This window comes from Lepidochelys kempii, chromosome 8, assembly GCF_965140265.1.
Source record: "Lepidochelys kempii isolate rLepKem1 chromosome 8, rLepKem1.hap2, whole genome shotgun sequence".
NCBI lineage: Eukaryota > Metazoa > Chordata > Testudines > Cheloniidae > Lepidochelys > Lepidochelys kempii.
In genome coordinates this window covers 91,085,700-91,113,342 of record NC_133263.1, presented here as the reverse complement: position 1 = coordinate 91,113,342, position 27,643 = coordinate 91,085,700, and the positions used below count along the sequence as shown (strand labels likewise).

General features: G+C 37.1%; 1 protein-coding gene across 5 annotated transcripts in view; it reads left to right on the top strand.

Moving 5' to 3' along the window:
* The window catches only part of ATG4C (autophagy related 4C cysteine peptidase), a 68,196-nt gene that overhangs the window by 17,990 nt on the left and 22,563 nt on the right, over positions 1 to 27,643 (top strand). For 2 of the 5 annotated variants that reach the window (XM_073357463.1, XM_073357464.1), the window contains exons 7-11: positions 1,825 to 1,961; positions 5,671 to 5,749; positions 6,416 to 6,492; positions 10,690 to 10,809; positions 15,358 to 16,829. In XM_073357463.1, coding sequence (XP_073213564.1) covers positions 1,825 to 1,961; positions 5,671 to 5,749; positions 6,416 to 6,492; positions 10,690 to 10,809; positions 15,358 to 15,528 — 584 coding nt within the window. In that variant the 3' untranslated portion in view covers positions 15,529 to 16,829. Of the gene's footprint in view, positions 1 to 1,824; positions 1,962 to 5,670; positions 5,750 to 6,415; positions 6,493 to 10,689; positions 10,810 to 11,946; positions 12,073 to 13,424; positions 13,543 to 15,357; positions 16,830 to 27,643 lie in introns of those variants that run through there. The other 3 variants (XR_012160458.1, XR_012160457.1, XM_073357465.1) reach the window with 3 other exon arrangements.

The window sequence follows — 27,643 nt, the reverse complement described above, 5'->3', positions numbered from 1 at the left end:
AACTTTATAAGCGCTTCACTTATGCTTTTCAGTTAGTGCTCAACAATATTACGATTTCAAAAGAAAAAACTAAATGCTATCCATATGTTTTGAAAATCTAAAAATTGGAATCATGAGCTCAGAGTGGATATTGATTTCTGCACTATATCTTTGTCCTGATGAATCAAACATAATAAGTGGAAAGGTTGGTAAATTGCTTGTTTGACATCTGATTAGGATAATGGCACTCAAAATAGTTAAATGGAAAAAAGCATCCACAAATCTGCCTGGCATGTATAATTTCACTCCGATGACTTATTATTTGTTTCTAGGGAGTCTGTTGTTCTTTCTGCTAGATCTACTCTTTAAAATAAATAAAAATGGTTTACATTTCCCTTCCCTGTCTTCCTTTTTCCTTTTGGTGAAGTGCAGAAAGTGGTAGAGATTTTTCTTAAAAACAAAAAACTGTCAGTAATTTAATTTATTATGCATTTTCTTAAATATTAAGCTGCATTCTCTTTGCAACGAAAAGTCCCATTTCTTGCAGGAACGTGTCCATGGGAAAGTTAATGCACCAGTTTCTAGTAGTAATAAATCTGATCAGTTCAAAGATGTGATCAGTCCAATAAACCAAGCACTATGGTTACCTATTTTCTACTCTAACACGATGTATAGGACATCTCACAAACACAAATGCTTTTAAATACTTGGCTGTTATCACAGGTAGGGTAGATTAGGGCTCTGGTGGATGTGCAGAAGTGGAGGGTGACAAGACAAACTAAATGTGTAATAAAACTTTACACTAATAACTATGACAATCTAGGCTTTCAAATGAAAGCATAATGTATTACTTCTATAGCTGTGTTCAGTTGCCTAAACTATTACTTTCTATGGTCTACTGTACCTGATCTTGGGAGATAATACAGGAATATCATTCCTTTCTGTGATCAAGCTAGTTTTAAAGGGACATACTCAACTTAATTGTATATTGTAAACAAATTTCTTTACCATGTTACAATTAACACCTATGGGCAGGGGTCGGCAACCTTCGGCACACAGCCCATCAGGGTAATCCCTGCGGCCTGCGCTGCTTCCCGCAGCTCCCATTGTCCGGGAATGGCGAACTGCAGCCACTGGGAGCTGCGGGGAGCCGTGCCTACGGACAATCAACAGAAACAAAATGTCTCGCTGCCTGCCAGTGGATTACCTTGATGGGCCGCGTGCCGCAGGTTGCCAACTCCTGCCTTAGGGTATTAAAAGTGAGAGAATTTAAAAAATCTAATGTAGTCTTAATTTAAATATTGGAAGTGAATTTTTTTGTCTTTATGCACTTTCTGAGTGGAGGAAGTAAAACAATGGTTTTATATTTTTGTTTAACTCAGGATCTAATACTATATTGTTTGAACATTAATGTTTTTAAAAAGCTTTTCTTTGAGATACATATTTTTAAATACGGAAGTTAGTTCTAGGACCAAATTTTAAACTATCCATTTATTTTAAAACAAATAGAAGAAATGTTTCTCTGCTCTTCTCAATAACTACTTTCCTACACCCTACATGCCACTTATCCAAACTGTTGAACTCAACAATGTAGCATATCTTTCTACATAATGCCACTCGAGGTGAGGAAAACGTGATTAGTTTCTATAATACATTTTTTTTCCGAAAGACCATTTAATGTGGAGAGTCTAATTTTTTCAGAAATGTACAGGTTTGATTTATCGTGCTTAAATATAATTGTGTAGGCATATAAAATTTTGTAAAAGGTATTCAGTATATTTTTACTTCCAAAAAAATTACATGTGTACCTTACTGATGCTCAAGTATTTTCATTCTTATTTTCAGTTTACAGTTTGGATGTTGTTGATAGACAGTGCTCTTCTATGGGCTCTAAAAAAGCAGATATGAAAGCTGTAATTATATTAGTTCCTGTAAGACTTGGTGGAGAGAGAACCAACATGGACTACTTGGAGTTTGTAAAGGTATGAAATAAGAGTTCATTCTCTGTTTCAAACAGTAGCACTGGGTATGAAAAGATTCTTCATGGTGGTAATCTTCTAGCCATTAAATGCATGGTGATGATTTTACAGTTGTAAGTTGTAAAGTTTGACTTAACAGATTTTAAATGTCAATATTACAAGATCACACATAATTGCAGAGCACATGATGTCCTATGGCAGGGGTTGTCAACCTTTCAAAGAAGAGCCATTTTTTATTTTTATCTTTTAACCAAAATATTTCGAGAGCCGCATCACACACAAAGTGTTGGGGTGCAGGAAGGGGTGTGGGCTGTGGGAGGGAGTTTGGGTGCAGGAGGGTGTTCCGGGCTGGTGCAGAGTGTTGGGGTGCAGGAGAGGGTGAGGGGTATGGTTTCTGGGAGGGAGTTTGTTGCAGGAGGAGGCTTCGGGCTAGGGCAGGGGGTTGGGGTGCAGGAGGGGGTGCAAGGTGCAGGGCTCTGGCTGGGAGGCACTTACCACAGGTGGCTCCCAGCCAGCAGCACAGCAGGGCTCAGACAGGCTGCCTGCCTGCCTTGGCCCCACGCTGCTCCCGGAAGTGTCTGGCTGCTGGCATGTCTCTGTGCGCCCCTTGCGGGGAGGGGGACAGCGGGTCTTTGTGTGCTGCTCATGCCCACAAGCACCACACCCGCATCTGTGAGGACGGTGCTGGGGGCAGGGGCGGCGTGCGGAGCCCCTTCCCCTCTCCCCTCCACAGAGGCTCACAGGGACATGCGATCAGCCGGTCGCTTCCCGGAGTAGCCTGGGGCCATGGCATGCAGGCAGCCTGCCTGAGCCCTGCTGTGCCGGACAAAAAATGTGTTCTATAACATAAGGTATTGAAGGGTCAGATTAAAGAGCCGCAGGTTGCCAACCCCTGGCCTATGGTAAAGCAGTGATAAATATTTCGTTGCTAAAGTAATTTCCTGAAAAGGCACTAATGCAGTGACTCAAATTACAAATATAAATACCATAGATATACTAAATTATTATTTGTGGTGTCTTAAATGAACTTTCATATTAACAAACACTCAAAAAATATAAACCAAGCTGCTTATTTTCTTGTCTGTCTTTTTAATCTTTAAATAGCGAATATTGAAGACTACCAGCTACACTTTCACAGCTTATTCCTTCTACCTCTCTTTTTTCAGATTGAAGGGTTATAATCATTTGACCCAATTGACAGTTTTTGTGGCCATTATTTCATTAGCTGGCGGTTCGGATGACTCTGTATGTGGAAGAAGAGAGTGACGATTAAGAATGAAAAACCCCCCAGTGTATCAAATTTCAGGACAGAGCCGGGAAACAAACAGTTTAGTGTAGGGTTTTTTTGTCTCTCTTCTCATCAACAAATATTCAGCTTTTTTAATTGAACACTTAAAAATGGTCTCTAAGAAACTAGACCATAATTCTCATGCCCCATGAGCACATGTTGGTAGTTTGCTGGTTGAAGGGAAGAACTTGCGTAACTCTGTTCCTTCGTCTTTACTATCCTATTGTTAATCACACAGATTCATCCTTTTGAGTCCCATCTAAATTTGTATGATTGGACAGTTTAAGGAGCTGCTCAGTGGCATTAAGATAATCTGAGTTGGGCACTTTTGTTACCATACCTATTTTTCCTTTCTCTTGATTATCTGTTCCATTTTATCACAAAGTTTCAGAGAGAACTATGAAAAACTTTTATAACCAAGGAGGAGAGAACTATGAAGTCTTTTATTTAAAGTATGAAATAGCTGTTCTGTCTTGATTCCTTTTTTGTGTGTCTAGTTGTTTTAGAAGAGCTTTTGCTCTTTGCTGGTTAAGTCTGGCACAGTGAAACATGTCCCTGGTTGTAGATCTGATCTAAGAACCCAATTCCCATTACAGTACTTCTGCAAAAGAGCTTTGGAATCTCTGAATGTGGAATCATAATACCTTTATTTGTAGGCTAACACACGCGCTGCTTTTGCCTCTATTTTCATAAGGGTTTCTGATCTTGTGTGGTCACTCTTCTTTAATGTGGGCTTTTGTATTGGTGTTGACCATTGTTTTACTGGAAAACGTGCTGTCATTTGCAGATATAGCTCACGGGGGCTAGGATAAAAGGGGCTTCAGTTGCATGCATGCAATCATCCTGTCTTTGTAATTCATTGAAAGTGATTTAGTATCTTTGGTGTGGATTTAGGTATATGAAAACACAAACTTCCAAACTGAATTAAGTAAATAAGTGTTTACAAAGGATTTGGCAATTTGTGGATGATGGTTGTTACTTGATTGATTTTATAATACCTTTATACAAGAAAAGTACCTGATTACCATAAGGAAATCAGACCTTTGCTTTACCTAAGTAGCTCCTGTTTCAATTTTGGTGCACTGGAATAGGTTGAGTGGACACGGTCTTAAACTGTTTTCTCCTCTTTATCTTATATGCATAAGCATGTTTTGTAATGTTTATTACCCCTTGGTAATATTTGAAATAAATGGTATTTCCTCCTTACCTATTTGAACCACTCAGAAGTTGGTTTCCATGTTTTAATATCTTGGGTTAGTAATGTGATAGCTCTGCAAAAGTAGAAATTTTGTTGTTTGTTAATATTGTCTTTTAAGGCCAAATTTCTTGTTGAGAGAGTCTTCACAATGTAATTGATGATATGTAATGGTCTTACCTTTAGTGGCTACAGCCCTAGAAATTGGGGCATAAGAGCCACTGCCATTTTAGCTCAAATGGTAGCCTTTTGGAGGTGGAGACACTAATTCCTCATTTTGGCCAATAATGGACATCAGAGTCCTTACCAGACTCTCTTCTATTCCCTGGTGTCTGCTATTCTGGGGGGGGAATGTTTCTCCCTCTATCTCTCTACACTTCTAGAGGTTCCTGCATGAGGGGTGACACGTGTACTTCTGCCAAACCCCCTGCTGTTTACCCTCTTCAGGTAAACATATGATGTTTCCTTCAAAACAGCCACACATTGGATCAGTGGGATTTTGGTGATCAAGAGGCAGCACTGGTGCACCTTTCTTATCTTCTCTTGTCTTTTAGGGTAACTGCTCTTAGAAGCAGCTGCAGCCTCTTCCTGTGAAGTAGGGCTTTTACCTATGAACAGGATGGAGGGACTCAGTGAAGGGCCACTGAACATAACACTATAAAATATGTAAAACTTCATGCCAGGCAGCCTACAGTGACTCCAACTTTTGTTATGTTACATTTATTCTCTTCTAAACTGTCCTGCCTGTCTTTGAACTGTGAACACCTCAGAACAGATCGGGGTCATCCCTTCTTGAATGTCTCCCAGCCCGTGGTCAGTTATGCCGATCACAAGCATTCAAAAAATTTACTGAAAAATCATGGTTGTTGTTTTTTTTAATATCAGCCTTATTTATCTTTTGATCTTTGAGTGCTTAAGGCTTACATTTCCTAGATTTTTCTCCACAACCACAAGAGCTGGATACATGTTTTAAAATTGAGTACTGAGGTTCTAATATAATTGCATGACTCCAGGAGCTGGGGCTTTCAGAAGAACACCAAATCATGAGACTTGCAATAAAACTGTAAAAGTTGGCAACACTGGGCACTTCCATAAGTCATTCACCCTGACCTCACTCTACATGTGATGGTCAGGAAAAATTAAATTAATAAAGTTACACCAAGTTACTTTAATTCATCACCTTCTTCTGTTAGCCTTTAAATCTGAATTATTTAATATTTTGTTGGCAGGGAATTTTGAGTCTTGAGTACTGTGTTGGTATTATTGGTGGGAAACCTAAGCAGTCATATTACTTTGCTGGATTTCAAGGTTAGTGTTTTAATAAGAGATGTCTCTTTAGTGTTTTCCTTTTAAAAGCTAGAAAGTTAATATAGGATCAGTGGGAAGCAGAATGATTAAAATAGCAAAATGAGTACCTTATTAATTCATCATATCTGCCAAAGTCCAGGCATTTGTCATTTGCCCCACATAGTAATTGGATTCTGTAAAATGTACATTTAATTTCCTTTGTTTTATAAACAAGGCATAATTTATCCGTTTCACCAAAACTTTAGAAGCCTTTGCTGCTACTGTCTGGCAGTTCTTATTTCATATTTACTTTTTACCAGTTTAAGTAGTGCTAGTTGATGCTCAAATGACAAGCAATATGTTCTTCCTGTCAGGATGAAGTAGCACAATACATTTTTCATATGCAAACTCTAGAATATAATTGTGTGTTTGTAAAAGTAATTTTATCACCAAAAATTAAATGACAGTCTCATCACTTTATAAAAATTCTGCTTATACAAGCATATTTGATTATGCAAAAGTTAATCTGTCCTGCAAAAACCGATGCTTCCGTCAATGAATATCAGTCTGGCAAGCAGTTACTTGCTGGCTTTTTTTTTTTCAGCTGTTCTGCATAGAAATTGGATTGTAAGCAGTGTAATAATAAGGTGTTTTTTGAATTACTTGTCTTCTGTTTTGTCCTTGTAGATGACAGTTTGATTTACATGGATCCTCATTACTGCCAATCTTTTGTGGATGTCAGCATAAAGGATTTCCCTCTTGAGGTAGTGTGGATAAAGAGCTGGTACTGTTTTTTTCCCATATGAATCAAACACTAATTATTTAGAGCTGTTCTAGCTATCTGTATTTTTACAGTTTTAGTTACATGTTATTTGTCAAATTTTTGCCCTTCTTTATAGACTTATAATCAACAAAAATGACTAAAGGTTAAATACTTGATAGTGGATTTTAATTTATTATGTACTTATTACTTCATTTATCTTTGTCTGTATCTTGTTATATACCAGAAACCCTCCACAAATAAATGATCATGCCACTAAGTAATTTTCCATTATAGACAGCTAGGCAGTACCAGCGAGCTTAAACATTACACATGGATTCTCTTAAAATAATAATAATGAATTGGTGTCAGAAATATATGTTAGAGTGTAATAGGGTTCAGCTTTGTTTTGAACTTTCGGCTATACAAATTTACTCTCTGCTTCTTTGACCAGTAATTTTCAGTGTGTTGTCTAGGCAGACTTGGTGATTACCATTTCAGTACTGTTGTCTACTTGTAATTACTTTATAGGTCATTTATTTAGCTTCTTAGATCAGAATTTTCCATTGTTGTATTGCTTTTACTGATGTCTTCTATGCTGTTCCTCTCAACAGATTGTTTTATTATTATTTTTAATCAAGTTAGCTCCATGGATCAGTAGCTTTCAAGGACTTGTCAAGTCTGAAAGTGTAGTTACTGTTTCTTTTTTTAGCTATGGCATGCTGTCTCCTTCAGGTTATAGTTAATGCATCCTGTCAGGCTCTGTCTAGGTCTTGAAAAATCAGACTTTTACATTAGTATTTTCTCCCCTTCTCCTCCGACTCACATAAAAAAAAAAAGGAGTAAATCCAGGGAAAGGTACTAAAGAACTGCATTTACAAGCAGCCCATAGACAAGCCAATATGTCCCCAGTACTCATGCTAAAAGAGGTATTCAGTACAGCAGTTTAAAACTTCTCCTTCTGGATCCTGTGATGTCCAGCCCTTACATGAACCTCTCTGAATGACACTTTATCAGCTACGGAACCCATCTGGGGCCTGCTCTTGTTGACTTCATTGCGCACCCAGGGTTCACAGCAGCTTGCAGGATCAGGCCACTAGAGCACAGAGCTGGTCTCTGGACTGTAGTTTTTAGCACTGGGGTTTTTCCAATTAAAAATTACAAAACCTAAAACACAATTTCACAAAACCACACCATATTTGGGGAGGGAGGAACATTTGCTTGCCCTCTATTAGTTGGTACTAGCAGGGTTCTATGGCTGTGATGTCACCAGTATAATGAATACGATGGTAACACTTAAAGTTTTGCTGCAAATACTTGCGCAGGGTTGGAGGTGGGGGAAGAAATACTCTTTTAAGCTTAAATGTTGTGAGTGCATCCTTTAACCTGCTAATTGGGGAATTCAGCACATTCTTAAACTGATGACATTTAGTTAAATGTAAAACATAAGTCAAATGGTTTGTAATGAAGTATACAACTATATTGTGGCCCCAAAGCTGTTGCTGCTGTATAACAATTGGTTTAAAAACAGAGAGAAGAGCAGGAATTATTTGAATTTCCTTGTCTAACACTATTGTGAGTAAAGCGCAATTAACATACCAACTTCAAAGAGGTAACATGCTGAAGTCAATCGTAATATCTTAATCAAAATATTATCAAATAGGGTGTTGAGCAGAACTGTTTGGACCCCTTTTAAGCTTACATAAACACTAGTAAATTTTAAAACCTAGCACGGGGTTAAACCAATAATGAAACTACTTTTAATGTTTAATTTTAACAAGATGCTTTAATGAAGGTGTCATGTAGTCTGAGATTATAAAGTTCCCCCTAGAAAACTAGTGGTTCTGAATTTAAAAAGAAATATAGGTCGTTTTTATAGTCTCAAACAAAAAAAATGTTCTATACTTCAAACTTTCTTCATTTTATAGTGCCCTTCTGAGGTCCTCAGATGGAAGTTGCTAAATGACTAACTTTATTTGTATTAGGATAGTGCCTGTAGACCCTAACTAGCATCAGTGTCCCATCCTGCTAAGCACTGTGCAAGTGCATAATAAAATACAGTCCCTGCCTTGAAGATCCTACAGTCTAACTAGATAAGAGGTGGGAGTCAGAGAGCAGCTCAGGGAGCCAGGAATAGAACCTACATCTGTGGGCTCCTAGTCCAGTGATTTGTGCACCAGAGTGTGCTGCTGGGTGTCATTAATATGAATTTCCAAGTAATAATATACTTTAAATGTATTTTGAAGATGCAGAAGCAGCCAGCTTGGCTTGATCACTTCATATTGCTTTTCTGGATACAGGATTGTGTATCGGAAGGTCATGCTCAGTGCATTGAATAGTAATGTATGAGTTGTCCAGAAGTGTCAGAAAGTAAACAGAAATTGCTCTCTTAAGGTGGATAATAGCTTGTTAGCTTTCTCTATAGGAAATATTTTCAAAATTGACAAATTGTCCAGAATAAGTTGGAAATCAATCCAGTCTGTGCTGGCTTCTAGAATCCATTTGTTGGATGAGTGGAAAAAAATATGCCTATCCACTTCTCTCTGTGGTAGTGACTTTCACAGCATTAATAAGACTTCTCCTAAACATTCTACAAAACTAGTCTTAGGATGTTCCAATACCACCAATAACAATTAATGTTACTGTTCGAATGCTTTTCTTAAAGCAGACTCCCAGTATCTAACCTTGGTTAACTGTGAACTGCATAATATTTGGGCAGTATTAGGGAAAACACAATAAATAGGTGTCTCAGTCTTGCAGAAATATAACTTGCTAGTCTTTATTGATTTTGTAACAAAATTTAATGTAAAATGTAAACTGTTTTATTTGTAATTGGACCAGTCAGTAGTAAAGAGCAGTACATGCCAATAGTGTACAACTACCACAATGAGAGAAACCTTAAAATTTTATGTAGCAATCTGTACTCTTGCAGATCTGCTTTGTACCGAGTTCAAAAATGAAAAGTAGGAAGGTGTTAGGAAGAGGGATTCTACACCAATAGAGTGTTGAATATTAGCTTGCTTTTTGCTGTTTCTGTAGAGCCAGGTTAGAATTTAACAACTGTTATTTTGACACAAGGATAAGCTAACTGAGTTTGTGCCTGATGCATATCTACATATGTATTTCACATTACTTCCTTTCATAGCGGAAGTACTCAGAGAATAAAACTACTAGTCCAGTCTCAGTAGAACATGAAATGTGGAGCACTAAGATTTGTTAGATTTAAATACTAAGCTATTATAAGAGGATTAATAGTGATTTAATGGAGGGTCTGGGGTATGGATAGCTCTGAGTAGTAGTAGGATACAGAGCCTTACCCCTTTAGATCACTGACTGCAGCCTAGATCAGTAGTGACCAAATGGTTTAACCATCAGGTGGCTATACTGCGACATGTGAAATCAGTTAATGACTTTTGTCCAGCTCAATAAACACGAAACTAACAACTGTTGCCCATGTTCAGTCTCCATGCCAATTTAATTACTACAGAGCATGAAGTGAAATACCCTATATGTGTTTTCTAGATCTGGGTGAAGTAGTGAGGGGAAGTTTGCACCGCTAGCGCTCGTAGTTTCCATTTCGAAGGCTGTCAATGTGTCATCTATCATAAGAACAAATTTTGCATTTAAAATAAAAATCCTTGTGTGTAAAATATGAAGTGGATTTTTGTGGTTGTGGTATATTGTAGTACTCGGCCCTTTTTTTTTATTTAACCCACTTCTCTTGCTAATGAAAATACATTCCATCATTTCTCTTTTAGGGAGGTGTGGGGAAAAGGGGGAAATGGGAAGTGGTGGTAGAGCAGTAATTGTAAGAGTGCAATTACTGCTACAAATGCACTTTGCAGAGCAACATTCACCTTCTCTACCTTGGAAATGTTCATAAAATGCTCTCTAGAGCCTCCAACTTTTGACAGATTTCACATCCTTTTTTGGACTGGCATTAATGTGGCCTAATGTGGAAGTTTGGTAAATAGAATATAAACAGTACTAGCTTATATGGTCTTATGAATGTCCAGGGGTGAAATAACTTGAATGTTTTGGGGAACAGAAATAACTTTAAAGCTTGTACTGGTTTTGGAGCGTATGTGGCATGGTGAATTATATGTTAAAACCATTATTAGAAAGGCATGTGCATTGATATCTGTGCCTCCCTCATGTCTTTAAAAGATATTTTAAAATGTTTTTATCTCCATAATTGCAGTCATTTCACTGTCCTTCCCCCAAAAAGATGTCATTCAAAAACATGGATCCCAGCTGTACAATAGGATTTTATTGTAGAAACATGCAAGACTTTGAAAGAATTTCTGAAGAAATAACTAAGGTAAGTGTTGAAATTATGAAATTGATATCTGCCTGATACCCACTATCAAGAACTACAATAGTATGTACTGTATATACTAAGGATAGAAAATATAGTTTTATCTATACTAAATGGAACCCATCCTGTTCTAGAAATAGGGGTTATTGATGAAGTACAAACATACAAGAATTCTAGAATATTTTTACATCCCATAATATGAACATGTAAAGTCGAAAAGGAGAATAACTTCTGTAATTGTGTGTTAAGAGATGATTGCTAGGAGAAGATGAGTATAAGAGACAGACTGAAACAAACTAGTGTAGTATCTGTTATGTAGACTCAGTATAAGATTATTCCACTAGGTGGCACTATTGAAAAGAAAATATTTTTGCAGACAGCACCTTTTACAGTCATTGGATTGTCTTCTACCTGAAGAGGAATTTTTAAAATGCAATCCATCCCTTGGAGATGAAATTTTTAAGAAATGGAAATGTTTGAGCAAAGCAAAACTGTGCATTATTTCTTGTTAATATAAGTGCTTTTTTGATTACATTTAAAGATAAAGCAATATTTTTATGACTTGGAAGCATTGTTTTAAATTAGCAAAGCAGGTATCATACAGTAAACCTGCCTAATCATGTCCATTCCACTTTAAGAACATAGGAATAGGTTTAATTAGGTAGGTCTGAATTTAATTGACAGATGTTTTCTGCTAGACTATTGCAGTGTATGATTGCCAATAATGTGATACAGTGCTAATGTGTGTTGTGTTAGCTATGGTACCAAACAACCAAATGTTTTATTATCAAAAATTGCCTATAAAAGGATTCAGCAATAACAAAAGATGCATCACAATATTAATACATTTGACATAATGGTTTTCACATCTCTGCAAGGAATTAAGGTTTGTACAACACTTAGAAAATATAACTTTCTATGTAAGTGGTAAATATTTTTATTAGATAAGGTATGAACCAATAAGTAATATCCAGATTTTAAACTTGGTAACCACATATAGTGGTCAGTAGATTTTTGGTTAATGCTGAAGTTTTTTCTTTTGTATGATTCAGACATGGAGAACTAGAAAGTAGATTTAGAGAACAGGAACAATAGAGACATGGAATGAAAGTTTATAAAGAAAAGTTTCTTTATGTTTAGTTTATCTGCCCTGCTGTGTTTGAGAGGAGTTTTAAGAAAATGACAGAATAATGAATGAAAAATTGGGATATGTAAGAAACTTCTCTTATTTTTTTTCCATTGTCTTCCTCTTAAATCTCAGGCCAGGTGAGTTTCTCTCCCCATCCATTTGTTGAATGCTCTGAAACAGCATATAGTTTAATGTCAAAGGAGCTGATTTTAGTCTTAAAACTATTTTACTAGCATTTTGGATTGGGGCTCTTTAATATTAATATGATGACAGCAATGTAAGTATACCCAAAAATAGATCATGTATTTTCCGAAAAAATAGGAAAGTTTTCATATGAATATTGTGTGAAGAACAGTCCTACTGTCATCCTCCAGTCTGCCCCATCAGTTTGTTCATTTTTCCTGCTCTGCCTCTGACTACTACTTTTCTGTTCATTTATTATCACTTTAAGAGTAACTTAATGCCTTGAATGGTAGCACAGTGTACTTCCAAGTGGGGACACCCAGGTTAGGTTAATGAAGGACTTCAGATTCTTGCTTCTGTAGCAAGTGAAGTAATAGGGTTCTGTAGACTCAGCCTCTGAGACTTGCTGCTACTGGTTTTAAAATACAGTGTAGATATATCCTTGAAATCACAAAAAATAAAGTTGTTAATCTTTGAAAGTAAATTACTGACAATGTACTTTAAATTTTTACAAAAATTTAAAGAAATGTAGCTAAATTCCTGTTTTAGAGAGAGAGAGAGTAGTTCTCGGGCTGCAGAGCTGTTTTTGTCATGCTTTTGCATCATCTCATAATTCATTCAAGCAATGATATTTCTGGTACAGGATAAAGCTTTCCCTGTGTGTACAAGTGTGTGTGTGTTTTGTAAGCCAACTAAATTGAAAAACAAGCAGCTCTTTGAACACTGTTCAGTTACTTTGTTCATGTTTTTTTAGAATGAATGTTTCTTTGATAAAAATGCAACAGTGATCAAATTTGTACTATAGGTTTCCCAAAAAAAGGAGGTTGTAGGAGTGATTGTAAAAAATATATATACATGTTTGAGAACCACAGGGATTTATTCATTTGGAAGTGTGTCCTCTCTGTCATCTATATCCATTGAGCAGATACTATAGAAATAAATGCTTTAGAAACATTGCTTAGCAGTCAGTTAATGGGACTCAGCATGTCAAATTAATGAGATCTCTTCTGATAATTGTCTCCTGTTCACGTGAACGTCTGGGCGGAAGTATCTTCTATAACAAATATTATGTACATACACACTTTTGCATTAACTTTTTTCAAAGCTAGAATACTGATTAAGAAAACCCACGTCCGGAATTTGCCCATTGACTTGGAAGGTAGTGGTAGTCCCTGAGGGACATGCAATTCGGAAATAATTGCTCATTTTAATCAAGTTCCATACTGCAGTTGTTTTATGATCAGCTTTCTGCTACCGTTTCTAGTTTACTTTCTCTTTCTCTCTAATCTTTTATAATTTCCCTTAGTATTTAGTACTCGGAGAGGTGTCAGAGTAATGGCTCTAGAGAATGAAGTCTTCTGTCATCTCCCATGCTGCCTCATTCATGTATCTCAGTCCTGACCTAGAGGGACCACCTTTAGGGGGTGAGACAATGGTTCAGTCTCATTACTACTTTGGCTTCTCTGAAACTGTGGTGATGGTTTTTGTGTTGCAGACCACATGTCATTTAGGAGCTGGACTATGTGTACTAACCCATTTCACAGGCCACCAAGCAGCTGCCATGTGACTGTCAGTTGCTACTGACCCAGGGCTGGCTTCATCTAATGACCTAGTGATGAAAGGCTCTATATAAAATTACGCAGTCCCCTGAGATGTACAGTCTTTCTTCTTGTCTAAACTTTTTTCTTTCTTCCCCAGTACTCATTCTTTTCTTTTTTCCTTTTTCATTGCCTTCTGCTCATCGCAGTTGTCTGCATGTCTCTCACTTTCTCCTTGCCCTACTCTTTAGGTACAATAATAGAATGAATTAAAATAATCTAGAATAAAGTGGAAAATTGCAGAGCACAGTAAAAATTGCAGAATCTGATTTTACTTGGAGCATAATTTTCCAGTGCCTTACTTTTTTTAAATAGCTCATACTGTTTAAATATCTATTTAAGATTTTTAGTGCTTCAGATTGTTTTTCATTAAGACAAATTATTTTTGGACTTCATAGTTTGATCACTTCAATGCAGATTATATCTGTAGACTAATGTAGCTTTGCATATACTATAGCTGTGTATCGAGATTTACTTTCAAAGGTGATCAGCAATTTTTTTTTTAACTTCAGTGGGTGTTGAATCCCTTAAACAGTGGAAAGCACATTTAAGCCCTTTTGTATATGGGCCAATAGCACCTACTATTAAAACTTCTTATTTGTACCTGTGGCTGATCACCCTTAGTAAGAATAGCTTCCTTGATAGAGGCTCAGCTTCCTCATCTCTGAGGAGACAGGTGGTATGTCTACACTGTATTGTAAATCCAGGTCTGTGGGACATGGGCTTGTGGACTCGGTATTTCCAAGCCCACGATTCAGTGTCCACATGGCATCATAAACCTGGGTTTACAATTGCTGGACCCTGGTCTCTGTCATACTAATGTATCCATCCTGCATTGCACAGACCTTCTGACTCCAGTCTGCAACGTGAGCTGCATCCACACTGCAGAATGACAGAGCTTGGACCTGAGTCTGAGGAATTTGGACTCTGACACACCCTCCTGGCAGGGCCTTAGGACCTGGGACCTGAGTGTTTGCTGACCTGAGTCAGATTGATTTGTGTGGGAACTGACGAGGGGTTTGAGCTCAAACCTGAATCAGAACCCAAGCTTAGTGTGCAGTGTGGACATACCCAGGGAGGTTTCTGACATGTAATTAAAGCAGTCTGATAGCATTTTTAGTCCACTGTCAGATTTATCTGCTCTTGAGCTGGCTTATTTCCCTTAAATGTATATGTTTAAACTTAATAAAAGTATTGATGGCTATAAGTGCTCTATCTCTGCCATAAAAATGCTTCCACAAATTCCAGAAGGTGCTAACCTGCCCACAAATCCTGCTTGCAATTCAAGAGATGACAGAAGATATGAAGATTGTTCTGCAACTTGTTCCACACGAGTGGAAGCTAATGGAGTTCTGCATGTGTAGTGGTTCAGTTCGCGTGTGTGGAACAAGTTGAAGATTGGGGCCTGAAACTCCAAGTGTAGCTATTGTTTCATGAGGAGACTGAGTTAGAAACATATTTATTTACCAGAAGAAGTGGGCTATTGAGAGTCTGTGCAGTTTTATTCTAATGTGACAAATGAAAATAAAAACAAATATGCATGTTGTAAATTATGTGACTGTAATTAGATCAATACACCCAGGGACTTTATCCCTTCATTTTCAATTAACAGTTTATCCGGTATGTTATCTTGCATTATAGATGCTGAAATCTTCATCTAAGGAGAAATATCCCTTGTTTACTTTTGTAAAGGGTCATTCTAGAGACTATGACTTTGCCTCCAGTCCACTCCATGAAGAAAATGACCTTTTCTCTGAGGATGAAAAGAAAAGATTAAAAAGATTTAGTACAGAAGAGTTTGTCTTGCTTTAAGGACATTTTACAATAGGGTCCTGGCAGCTGTCTAGGAGAACACTTGCCCTTAAAAAAAAATCACACAACACAAGACAAGCAATATTGAAATGGATCTATTTTCATAAAGATTATCATGTCGTATATGTTCGGTCTTTAAAATGTCACTTATAAATGTAATTAATTATTTTTGTTTGTTCATTGATGGATGAATATGATGACACTTTTTGCTAGTGAAGACAGATAGCATTATTTAGAGCCAGACACAATGTAGTGTGGTTGGGTACCATGCATACCCTCCTGGATAGCTCTGCCAATGAGCCTCAGTCTTGACCTGCCGTCCGCACTGCTGTTCCAGTCCTGAACAGTCTGCCAATTATGTGGTGGTTTTGTGGTGTGGACATGTCATCTAGTTTTGAGACTACTGGATTGTTTCCAGTTGTAAGCAAAACCTGAATCTAGGGCTCCTGAAGAAAAAGCCTTGTTCATTTAATCTATTTTGCTGCCTACGCCCCTATAATGGTTAATAATGTAACCATGAGATACCTTTCTAGCATTGCACTACTCAAGATGTAACTTTGATATATCAATAGTAATTGTTAGCTACAATCCAGATGCAATTATATAAGCAGAATTGTGAGTTAAGGTACTATTTAGCAATATAATTTTATAATGGCTACTCATTAAACTTCTTGTTGAACCTTAAAATCAGGAATGAATATGAAGTATTGGCTTTTCCCTACCATTTTTAAAGGTTATGTTATTAATATTAACTGCAACCAATCAAAGCAGATAGACCGTTATTAAATGGGAGCAGTGTTTGTTTCCTGTCTCTACAATGTAATTTTGAGACTTCTATTCCTACCCATGCAGCTTCTAAATCAGAGCATAAAACAGCAAATTGGGGGTAGACAGTAAATATTCTGGGATGTGATCTTCTGGTATGTGCCATTACTGTACACTCTTTGTAGTGATTTTAGATGTACAGAACATCTAGCAAATAAATCTACATGAACAGTTTCATGCTTTAACAGAGCAAATTCAGAATTTAAAATACACATTTAATACTGCCTACAAATTTAAAAATAACTTTATTAAAGTGTGAGATTAAATGCATGTACTTTTGAACAGTAATGGTAAATTTCTCTTGTTCGAATTCTTTGAATTCTGGATCTAAAAAAATATTGAGGTGCAAATACTCTGTAATAAGGTAAATTTTATTGTATTGTAAATGAGCTATTAACTTATTCTAAAGTGCCATTTAGGCACAGAATGCACAAATGTTGTCTACCCAAACAATAAATATTCTATGTACCACTAAAGTATTTTTTTTCCTTTTATGAGAACAGCGAGTAGTTACTAGTAGGCAGATTTTAGGCAGATCTGGGACAAACGCATATTCGTACCAGAGTTGAGTTGTTCATTTTCACATTTGTTCATTGAGTTACCACTCCAAAAAAGGGGGATTGTTTTTCAGTTTCATTGGTTTTCATTTAAAAAAAAATTCTCCAGTTGATTGGATATGGTAATCTGCTCCTTATTAAATAATATTTTTAATCAGTATAATATTACTTTAGGTCCTGCATATACATAAGGAATCAGTTAGGGCTGATCTTGTTTGATATTTTTTCCTTAATAATCCGGAAGTAGTAGTAAAATTAACGTGTTAATGAAACGCAGATGCTAATTTGGGAAGAATTGTGAATACTAGTGAGGACTAGAAAATACTATAAAGATATTGTAGATTTGAGTTTGGCTTGCATTTTTCTAATGCTACTTTTGCTGTGGAAAAATAATGCAAAAAATAAATATTAGGGAGTATGTCCGGAAAACAAAACTACTGAACAAGACCTATGTGGGATAGTGGACAACAAATTAGACATGATCTTGCACTTAAGAGAAAAAAAGGCCAATGCAATTTTGGGCTATGTATCTAGACACTCATGTCATAAAACTGGGAGGTAATAATTCTTTCTGATCTCACTGATAGTTTCGTTTCTGCTGCTGCCTCTTTACCAGGAAGGTATTAACAAATTAAAGTTCATAGAAGAACAATAAAAATGATCAGGGGCCTGTAGGCGTGGATTTAAGGCAAATTAACAAATATGTATGGCTTGTTAATCTATTACTAAGGGGAGGGCATGACACTTCAGAAATATTTAATGTATAAACACTGGTGAGGAGAAGAGGAATTACTTGGGTGGTACAAGGACATATAACTTTCTGAAAACTTTCCAAAAACTAAACGGAAAACTTCATACAGGAGAATATTATGCTGTGTAACACTCACAAGGAAGTGTTGGAAGTCCCATCACATGTGACTATTGATACCTGACTGACCCAAACACTAACAAATGTACAATAAGGAATAATTACGCTTATGGTGAACTAGATAAACTAATAGCATCCCTTCCGTTTCCAGTTTCTATTCCTGTAATAATAAAATAATAAAAATAAATTTAGTATGCCTAAAAGGCTTTAATGCTTGGGAGTTTACAAGTAACTTTTTAAGCAAGGAACCAAAAGTGGCATTTAGTTTAGTGAATATTTTTTGAAGTGGATATCCAGTAGACTTTTTCCTGACTCTATGAAATACTTAGTTTTGATCATGGGGAATAAATTTGCTACAGGAAATATTACAATAAGGCTGTATGTAAGCATTTCTTATACATAAAATATCACATCTCTGTTAAAAGAAATGTCCCTCCATTTCCTATTAGAGGCCGCATTCTTTACAGCAGTAACCGTAACTGAGCTGCTAATCTGACGGATGTCAGTTTTGTCCCATGGTGGATAGCTAATAAGCAGAATTAAATTTTGAAACTGGAGTGGGTTTGAGAGGGAAGGACATATTTGCAAAGTGAGAAAGATTAGGTTTGGTATTTAAACTAAAACAAAATTACCTGGGCTAGGTAACTTTATAAATCGTTCATCTAAGAGTGAGTCTGTTTGCCACAATTATAGACTTCAATTCAACAAGCCATTTCAGCATGCTTTAACTTTAAGCGTAGTACTTCCTGTTTTTAATAAAACCTTCTTGCAGCAAACTTACCTACAAATGGATTATAGGTAAAAGTACCTACTGCAGTACAATGCATGTAACTTTTAACCTAGTATGCTGACTAAGGATTGCCATTTCCTCCGCCTTTGCTCCATGGGGGAAGTTACGCTTACATCAGAAAATAAAACATGCATGTAACCACACAAGATAACGGTCTATAGATATGCATGTAAGAATTATTTTATGTACATGAGAAGAACGGATTGGCATTCTGACTGTAAATAGAAATAATTTTATTGTAAATAAATGTTAAATATAAAATGTATCTAAACACTTCAACAGGTTCACATTGTTCTAGTATCTGTAAGAACATTTTCATTTCTTACTCTTCTAACTTGTGAAGAAGGCCCAATGGTTGAAATACCTTAGCTAACTTAATTTTAATGATAGACCTTTTGTTCAGTGTCTATTTATGATAGATAGGAAAACTTACATAGCAAAACTGTCAATAATGTTAAGACAGCTGGTGATGATGTTTTTGGGTCCTTTAGTCTATCAAGATATCTTGCCACTCAGAGCCAGCTGCACAAATTTGTTAGAAACTGGTAGCAATTTTCAGCTACCTTTTCTCTCACTTCTCCAGCTTCCATCTTGTTCCTTTTTCCATGTTGGTGATTTAGGTAGATGCCCCAAAATCTGTGTCAATAAGCATCTAACAAGGAAAGGGGAGTCGGGGACAGAAATGAAAACTGGGGAATCTTTTGAAGGAGGCATGGGGGATTTAATTATAATTCTATGGTACTTCTTGGGGAAAAGTAGGGCAGTCCAGGCCAAATTCCAGCTTGGGTACTTAAGGGAGAATTTAAGTTTTCCACTTGTACTTTCAATGAAATATGGTGCTTATTTCTGGCCTTAATTTTTTCCCCCCATCCCTCTTGGTCAGATCACTGGCAGCCTCTGTTCTGTAACCTCTCTTTCCTGTATTCCTGGCCAATTTGATCTGTTACCATGGATTTAACTATCATGTCTATGTTAGCGACTCTTGCATGTCCTTCGCTACCCATGACATTTCACCTTTGGTAGTCCTCATCTCTACCTGTCTACATAGTTTTCAAAATGCCCGATACTAGGCATCAGTATTTTAGAAATACAGCGAGTTTCATGACTTTTCTCTGTTGCCCATAAAGCTAGTTACATAGGACTTGAAACGTAATAGTTCAGGATTCTAACCCCTTCCAGTCTTACTTTCTGTTTAGAGCCCATTGTCCCAGTGAAAAATGGCTAGGGCACAGAAAGAAGACCTAAGAACTTCTGACACATTGGGTTTGGAAAGCATTCTAGTATATTTCCTGACTCCAGCACAGGCAAGCTCACAGGTTGTCCTCATCCCTGAAGGTCCATGTACAGTGGTGACACAAGTTAAATTACCAAGTTACTAGAAATAAATGTTTTTCTGTAACTACAGGGGACTTTAATTGGAAACTATGTTAATCGCATAGTAATTATCTTTACTTCTACTGCATTATCTCCTGAAAACTGTGCAATTAATTTGTGTCATCACTGTTGCTGCTGCTGCCTTCAAACACAAACCAACTGTGTATTAGTTACTCACACACCCAGCAGTGGCCTATATTCTTAAGTGGCTTATACAAATCATTGACTGATTAGTTACTTGCTTCCTTGATGGAACCAGCCTCTCAATATCATGGAATGTGGCTTCTTTCAAATAGGCCTGTTCTTTCCCCACCCAATAAATGTTTCTGCTGTTTCTTTTCTTTTCTTAGGACGGGCGCATTTTTGTTTATCAAGTCTAATAGCAGTAGGAGTCACCTCTGCCAGAGCTTTGAATAACTAGCTGGGACTTTGTCTTCTGCATCTAGCAAGGGCATATGCCTCCATTTATCAAAGTGAAGCAAAGTCTTGGGGTTGACTTCCACTCATCTCTAGGTGGTCAGTGACCACAATCCCTTTTTAAACCAGCTTTCTATGAAAACCTGGTTCTGATGGCCTATGTGTTTTGTCACCACCAGTCTGGATCACTGTAAAACGCTCTATCTAGGATTGAAGGTGGATGCAATACGGAGGGTCCACCTTTGTGACTGCACCTACCGACTCAGTGAGACAGACTACCCATCATGAGCACTTCGTCCACATGTTCCACTTTCTGTTGGTTCCCAGTCTGTGTCCAGTATCCATTCAAAGCCATGGTCCTGATCTTCAAAGGCATCTGTGGGAGACCACATCATTCAGGATTTACCAAGACAACTGCTCTCTGAGACAATGCAACTTTCAAAGCATTTGTTAAATAAAAAAAAAAATTCAAATTATGTCTCACTTTTTTTTTGGTGCCTTATTTTGGTTTCATGAGTCATTTTTTATTTTTATTATGGATAGGGGCCTCAAAAGCTGGAAATAGCAGAAGTGCGCATGAAAGAAGGACTAAGATTCCTATCTTGGAAGCTCTCTGCTTGTGAAATGACCATAGAAATCTGTGTGGGCAGCTATGTATTAGTTTTACAGCAATCAAGTGTGTTAGGCTTGGATGGTTGGGTCCTAATTTCTTATCTTGTTAAGCAAAGAATTTTTCAGCCCAAGGAAAGTCTTGTGAATTTTTAATCCCTAAACATAAGAAGTGTTGTTCATGGATGATATGATGCAACCTTAATTGCTGAAAGTGTAGCACTAACATGGGGGAGCATGTTTGTAAGTTACGTTAATTACAGTAAAGAATGAGCTCAGTCCAGAGACCTGCTTTATTTCCAGGAGTTATTGATGACCTGTAAAATCAAATGGTGATTGAGTTATAAAGGTCAATAATAGCAGCAATGAACATAAACAGCATGTTTAAAGTCCAGCCCACCTGGTGTTCTTTTTATCCATCGTTTGTATTGATGGACTATTTTTGTGTATGTGATGGAGCAAATAGTCTGTGGCTGCAGTTCCAGGAGCCCCCAATAGGGGCAGATTGTGCTTGATTATTTTAAGGTCTCCCCAGTCCATGAATTATCCATGATCAGGATGTGATTTTTAACAAATTTGTTCATTCTTTACAATTATTGGACAGCTAGGCCCTGATCTGGCGCTGAACATACTGTGGCTGCAGGGTGAGAGTATAGATTGCGTAACAAATTTTACCTTGTTGTTTGGTTTTGAACACCTCACTGATGGTCTGATTTTCATTTACACTAAGGGCTGTTTACACTTCTATGGCAGTGTAAACTAGTTACATCCATTTTAAAGCCCCTTTATAGCATCACAGCCATGTAAAAGAGCCTTAAGCTATGTCAACACTAGAGACCTTACAGCGGCACAGCTGCACCGCTGTAAGGTCTCCTGTTAACCGCTCTCTACCAACGGGGGAGAGCTCTCTGGTCGGCATGATTAAACACCCCCAATGAGCGGCAGTAGCTGTGTTGGTGAGAGAGCATCAAAAGTTTTACCAACAAAAGTGCTAGTGTAGACATAACCTTAGTGTAAATGAAAATCAGGACCTGAGTAGTTGTCATTGGACCGTACGATTGGTCACCTTCATCAAATGGTATTGTTTCTGTTTCCTCATTAGATGATACCAGCTTTATAAATAAGAGTCCCTTTCCCAGTTTGCAAGCAATCCATGGGCAGTCATAGTTGTTTGTCTATTGTGTGAATAGTAAAAAAGGATTTTCTTCATGGTCACAAGATCTCTTCTTGTGTGAAAGCTCTGGAATGTTTATTCACACGAAAATTCATGATGGTTTTGTTTTCTGCAAATGCTCTTTCAGATAAAAACTTACTCTGTTTATGAATAAAAGCAGTTGTAATTGCCATCAAAACAAATCAGTGTTTTTTTGTTGTTTGTTTAAACCCAAGAAGATGCACAATAAATGTTTAGTGGTTTTTGCCTACCACTAACGTGCATGTGTTGCATATGTTAACAACCAGGGCTTTGTGAGTTCTGTGCTTAATATAAATGAGAGTAATACGTATACAGTCTTTCCTTGTGCTCGCCTTTTAGGCCCTGATCCTGTAAGCTGGTCTGCTCAAGTGAACCCCTGTGTCTGTAGGGAGCTCCATTTAAGTTAAGGGGCCTCTGTGCTGGCTAAAGGACTACACATGCAAAGCTGCTTGCAAGATCAGGGCCTTGATTAGGATAAGGTTATCCAACTTAGTGGGACCTCTTCTGAGAAAGGGTTGCAGGTTTGGGCTCCTATCCTTAGACAGGTTTCAGAGTAGCAGCCGTGTTAGTCTGTATCCGCAAAAAGAAAAGGAGTACTTGTGGCACCTTAGAGACTAACCAATTTATTAGAGCATAAGCTTTTGTAGGCTATAGCCCACTTCATCAGATGCATAGAATGGAACATATAGTAAGAAGAGACAGATATAAATAAAAGTTGGAAGCTGCCATACAAACTGAGAGGCTAATTAGTTAAGGTGAGCTATTATCAGTAGGAGAAAAAAACTTTTGTACTGATAATCAAGATGGCCCATTTAGACAGTTGACAGGAAGGTGTGAGGATACTTAACTGAGGGAAATAGATTCAATATGTGTAATGACCCAGCCACTCCCAGTCTCTATTCAAACCCAAGTTAATGGTATGTAGTTTAAACTAGGTTTCAGAGTAGCAGCCATGTTAGTCTGTATCCGCAAAAAGAAAAGGAGGACTTGTGGCACCTGAGCGACTAATTTATTTGAGCATAAGCTTTCGTGAGCTACAGCTCACTTCATTAACTTTAAATATATATCTAGATACCATTAACTTGGGTTTGAATAGAGTCTGGGAGTGGCTGGGTCATTACACATATTGAATCTATTTCCCTAAGTTAAGTATCCTCACACCTTCTTGTCAACTGTCTAAATGGGCCATCTTGATTATCAGTACAAAAGTTTTTTTCTCCTACTGATAATAGCTCACCTTAACTAATTAGCCTCTCAGTTTGTATGGCAGCTTCCAAATTATCTCTGTGTGTGTGTGTGTGTGTGTATATATATATATATCTTCTTACTATATGTTCCATTCTATGCATCCGATGAAGTGGGCTGTAGCCGACGAAAGCTTATGCTCTAATAAATTTGTTAGTCTCTAAGGTGCCACAAGTACTCCTGTTCTTTTTATCCTTAGACAGTAAGAGTTGGCAATTATTGCAATCCCATAGTTTCTGCAGAGTGGTACTGAGTGAATGACCGCACTTGTTTTATTGGCATGTGCTGACTCAGTGGAGCAAGGTTGCTTAGATTCTGTTTTTCAGGAAGTTGCGGGGAGGGAAGGAATTGTTGTTGCTCTGCATCAGTCAGTGGCTGTCTTAATTAAATGAGGAAGATGATCTTCATTTTTAAATGTAAATGTCAATTCCACTTAAAGACAATTAAAAATCACGGCAAAATAATGCAAGGAGAGCAGTGTAGGATGCTTGGATTAGCATATTTATTTATTTAATATTAAACGAAGTGGGATGTTTCCTCTTTGGTTTGTCCTATCTCCACTAACAACTAGGTTGGTTAATAAATAAATTTAAGAAGAAAAACCCCTTCATGTAAATCTAATGAAACATTTAAAAAGAATCTTATTAAAAAACAGAACTAATTCTCCAAAGTTGTTACCTAATCAACAGGCCAACTTTAATCCTTAAATTGGGACAATTGAAAGTTACTTGCATCGTATGGCGGGCCACTCTGATTTTTTAAGTACCTCTCTAAAGCTTGCAGTGTGGGCATCTCTTCTAAGAGTTGCTGTGCTTTCTACACCTAGAAATAATCTGACAGTTGTCTGCTTCAAGATTTACCAGCAACCTTAAGTTCATAGTAGATTAATTTGAAATCGGTGCAGAGGTTTTAAAATCTACACAGTATTGTGATAATCCATATTTAAACACCATACAGTGGCATCTAGCTACCTTAAATTAGAAAGGGTCTGACCCAATGGTGTGGATCAGAATTTTGTAACTCTGTAAGAAGCAGAATCCAAATGCTGGATCTGAACATACCTGAATGTACAGGTTCGAAATTCAAACCCTAATTTTGCCGATGTTTCAGGGTGTTGGGATTCAGCTGGCAACAGAGCCAATCATGAGCACTGAACTGAAATATGAACCTGAGTTTAGACTTTTTCAGCCCTATTTCTCCTTCCAATGGGATGGGTAAGAAGACATTAAATTTTTCAGCAGCTGTGAAAAGCAGAATGAAGTATTTGCAAAACACAGCAAACTGATGTCTTGCAAATATATGAAGCTCTTTGGCCTTCACAGCTCAACCAGTGGTTTGTTGTTTTCATGCTAATACAAATTCTTGTATTAATAAGAGCACGGCCTTGGGTTTCTTCATCCGTATGGGAAAAAGTTACTTGTCTGCTGGTAAACAAAGAACAGAAGAATTGATTCACTGTCTTCAATTTTAAAAAGACGGTATGAAGCAATAGTGGAGCAATTTTAATTGTAACTATGTAACACTTGCGATCAGTAAGATCATTTGTGTTCTGTTTTTAGGAATTGGGGTACTAAGGAGTACACAGAGCATTAGAAATGCAAAATATGACCGCATGTTCTCAGGATTTTGTCAGTGTTACATGAAAGAGCGCTTGTGCTGGGATGCTCAACTCTGAGGGTATTCTCTGTTCAGTGTGTATTTACAGAGATGTATGAATATTTGATTAATGAGTCATGGTCTCTGGAGAAATTTAATAACTGTACTGCTGTACAAAGCCAGCTCCTTAACTGTTAACACAGCTGCCAATAGTGTCATTGACACTGAAGCCCTTTCTGCATCTAATATATTCTGTGGCGTAAATTCCTTCGTTACAAGGGGATCTGTGGGACACATTATTCAGTTATCTGTTTTGAACTGTTACAAGCTCAATTTACAGACCTTGATTTGTAAAGATTTTTCCAGTAGAAACAAGCAGTGACACATGAGCTGTAAAACAGCAGTTTCATGTGGTTATGTTTTTACAAAAGTTAGTTGGAAGGTCAGATTTACAAAGTGTTGTTTTAAAAACTTCTCTATATATTATAATAAGGTCTGGGTACAAAGTGTCATTACCTGCAACATTAATATGACGTTTGTATACTATAAAAGCATGTGCAACATAAGAATCAATTACAAATGTGGGTGTTAGTGGTTGTGTGTGTAAATATCAGTATTCATACAATCCAGTAAATAAAAATTGAAGTTAGCAATACTTTAAAAAATTGACCTAGTGCATCGCAGGTTGATCCTAGTAATCCTTACTTACCTGAGCAATGAATTCAGTGGGACGACTGGTGAGAAAAGACTCTTTTGATGTCGTTTTCAGAGTGAGGTACTAGTTGCGGGTTTTGTTGTTTTTTTTTTAATGTTAGGACAGATTCATTATTAAATTTTTGTTGAACACTTTTCCAGAAATAATTCACTCTAATTTTACCATTTTCTCCCTTTTTATTTCTAATATCTGTGAAGAGATCAGTTCTTACTTACAAAGTTAGGTGGATATTTTAGCGGTGTTACTTCAGTTAAAGTACTTTAAATAATAGGGGGAAATGTCAAAAAAAGATAAATTTAGTGCTGAGGCTTTTACTGGAAGCTTTAACTGCAGGTTAGAATTATACATGCTATGCAGAATTTCCTGCAACACTTCTCCTTAGGGCCACAATGCATTACAGCAGACGTATAATGAAGCTGCTATAAAATCTCTGGTAATTAAGGGGGATTTGACAGTAATTGCAACAGTGAATCAACTTAATTATTACCTGCTTCAAAGAGAGCTAACCTGATGTTATAATCTAACCTTTTCTACTTTTAAAATGAGAGATTAAACAAGTATATGTAGCATTTAAGAATTAAATCTGTTGAGATAGAATTCTATTAACATACTTTATTATATTATATATACTATATTATATAGTATGTATATACTATATATAAAGTTCTTCTCCTTTAGTTGCTGTGTACATATAGTATGAGTAAAAAGCAAAGCAGCTGAAGGAAAAGAACGGTCATCCAATGAATTAGAAACACACAGCGTGTGTTTGTTCATATAATAAGCAGAACCTTAGCCCATATCTCTGATGCAACCCTCGTCTTGACTGTTAACAGCATAGGGACCCATATAAAGACCTTTGTTATAAATTGCTACAATAAATGCAAGTCTAGTTCCTTGAAGAGCTTTGTAAAAGAGACATGGTGAAGGTACTGTATTTGTGGACTGAATTTTAAGCAAACTATGCTGAAATATATTTCAGATATACTGTAAAACCACAAAAGCAAGGGGATGCTGGCTTGAGGATGTCACAGCACTATTGTTTACACTCCTGTTGTGGCATTCACAATACTGTGAGAAGCTATGTAGCTTTTACAAATGTGTAATATTGAAGTAAAAGCGTACACAGAATAGTTAACTCCTTTGGTCAAAATTGGTCAGATCCTTTTGGAGATGTGTAATCTGGCCACGTACTGGGAGGAAGACTGTTGACAGAGGAACTATTTTAACTTCCTCTTCAATATTTTGTCCAATTTTAGTATAATGACATTGTCAGCAAATTACAAACAACAAAACAATGAGGTTTAAAGCTCCTTGGGCTGTGGAGAAGGCAGGTTCCAGCCTCAAGGAGCTTCCTGTCTTCTTACTTTCATAAGATCTTCACATAAACATCAAGGGAAGAGTAGACCCTAATAATGGCACTATGAGCTCACTCATGTGCATTAATAGAAAGGATGAGTTGGTGACTAAACATCAGGGGCTTGATCCAACTCCTTTTAATATCAACGGACTCTGAGACGAGTTGGGTTGGATCCCAGGTTTACATATCTTGAAGCATACCTTAACTCTCTGGAGGACAAGTTCAAATCCTGGCAGGTCAACCCAGCTTTCCATCCTTCAGAGGTAGAAAACTTGAGTTTCATGGGGTTAACCAAGTATGGGTCTTTTGGAATAGACAATCAAAAAATGGAGGCCTTTTCTGCATAGATTTTTAAAGATCCCATAGCATCTCACATAAGACTAATGGGTTGCCTAGAGGATATTAACCAAAATTTTTCTCCCTGCCTCTCTTGCAGGGTGCTGCCCTAGTTGGTTTCTATCCTTCCTCGTAGGGGTAAGAGCATTTCATCAGTGTTCTATGTATGTCTAGTATGTGAAGCATCTTGGAGGATGAGAGGCACAATATAAAATCAAATTGTATTCTCCA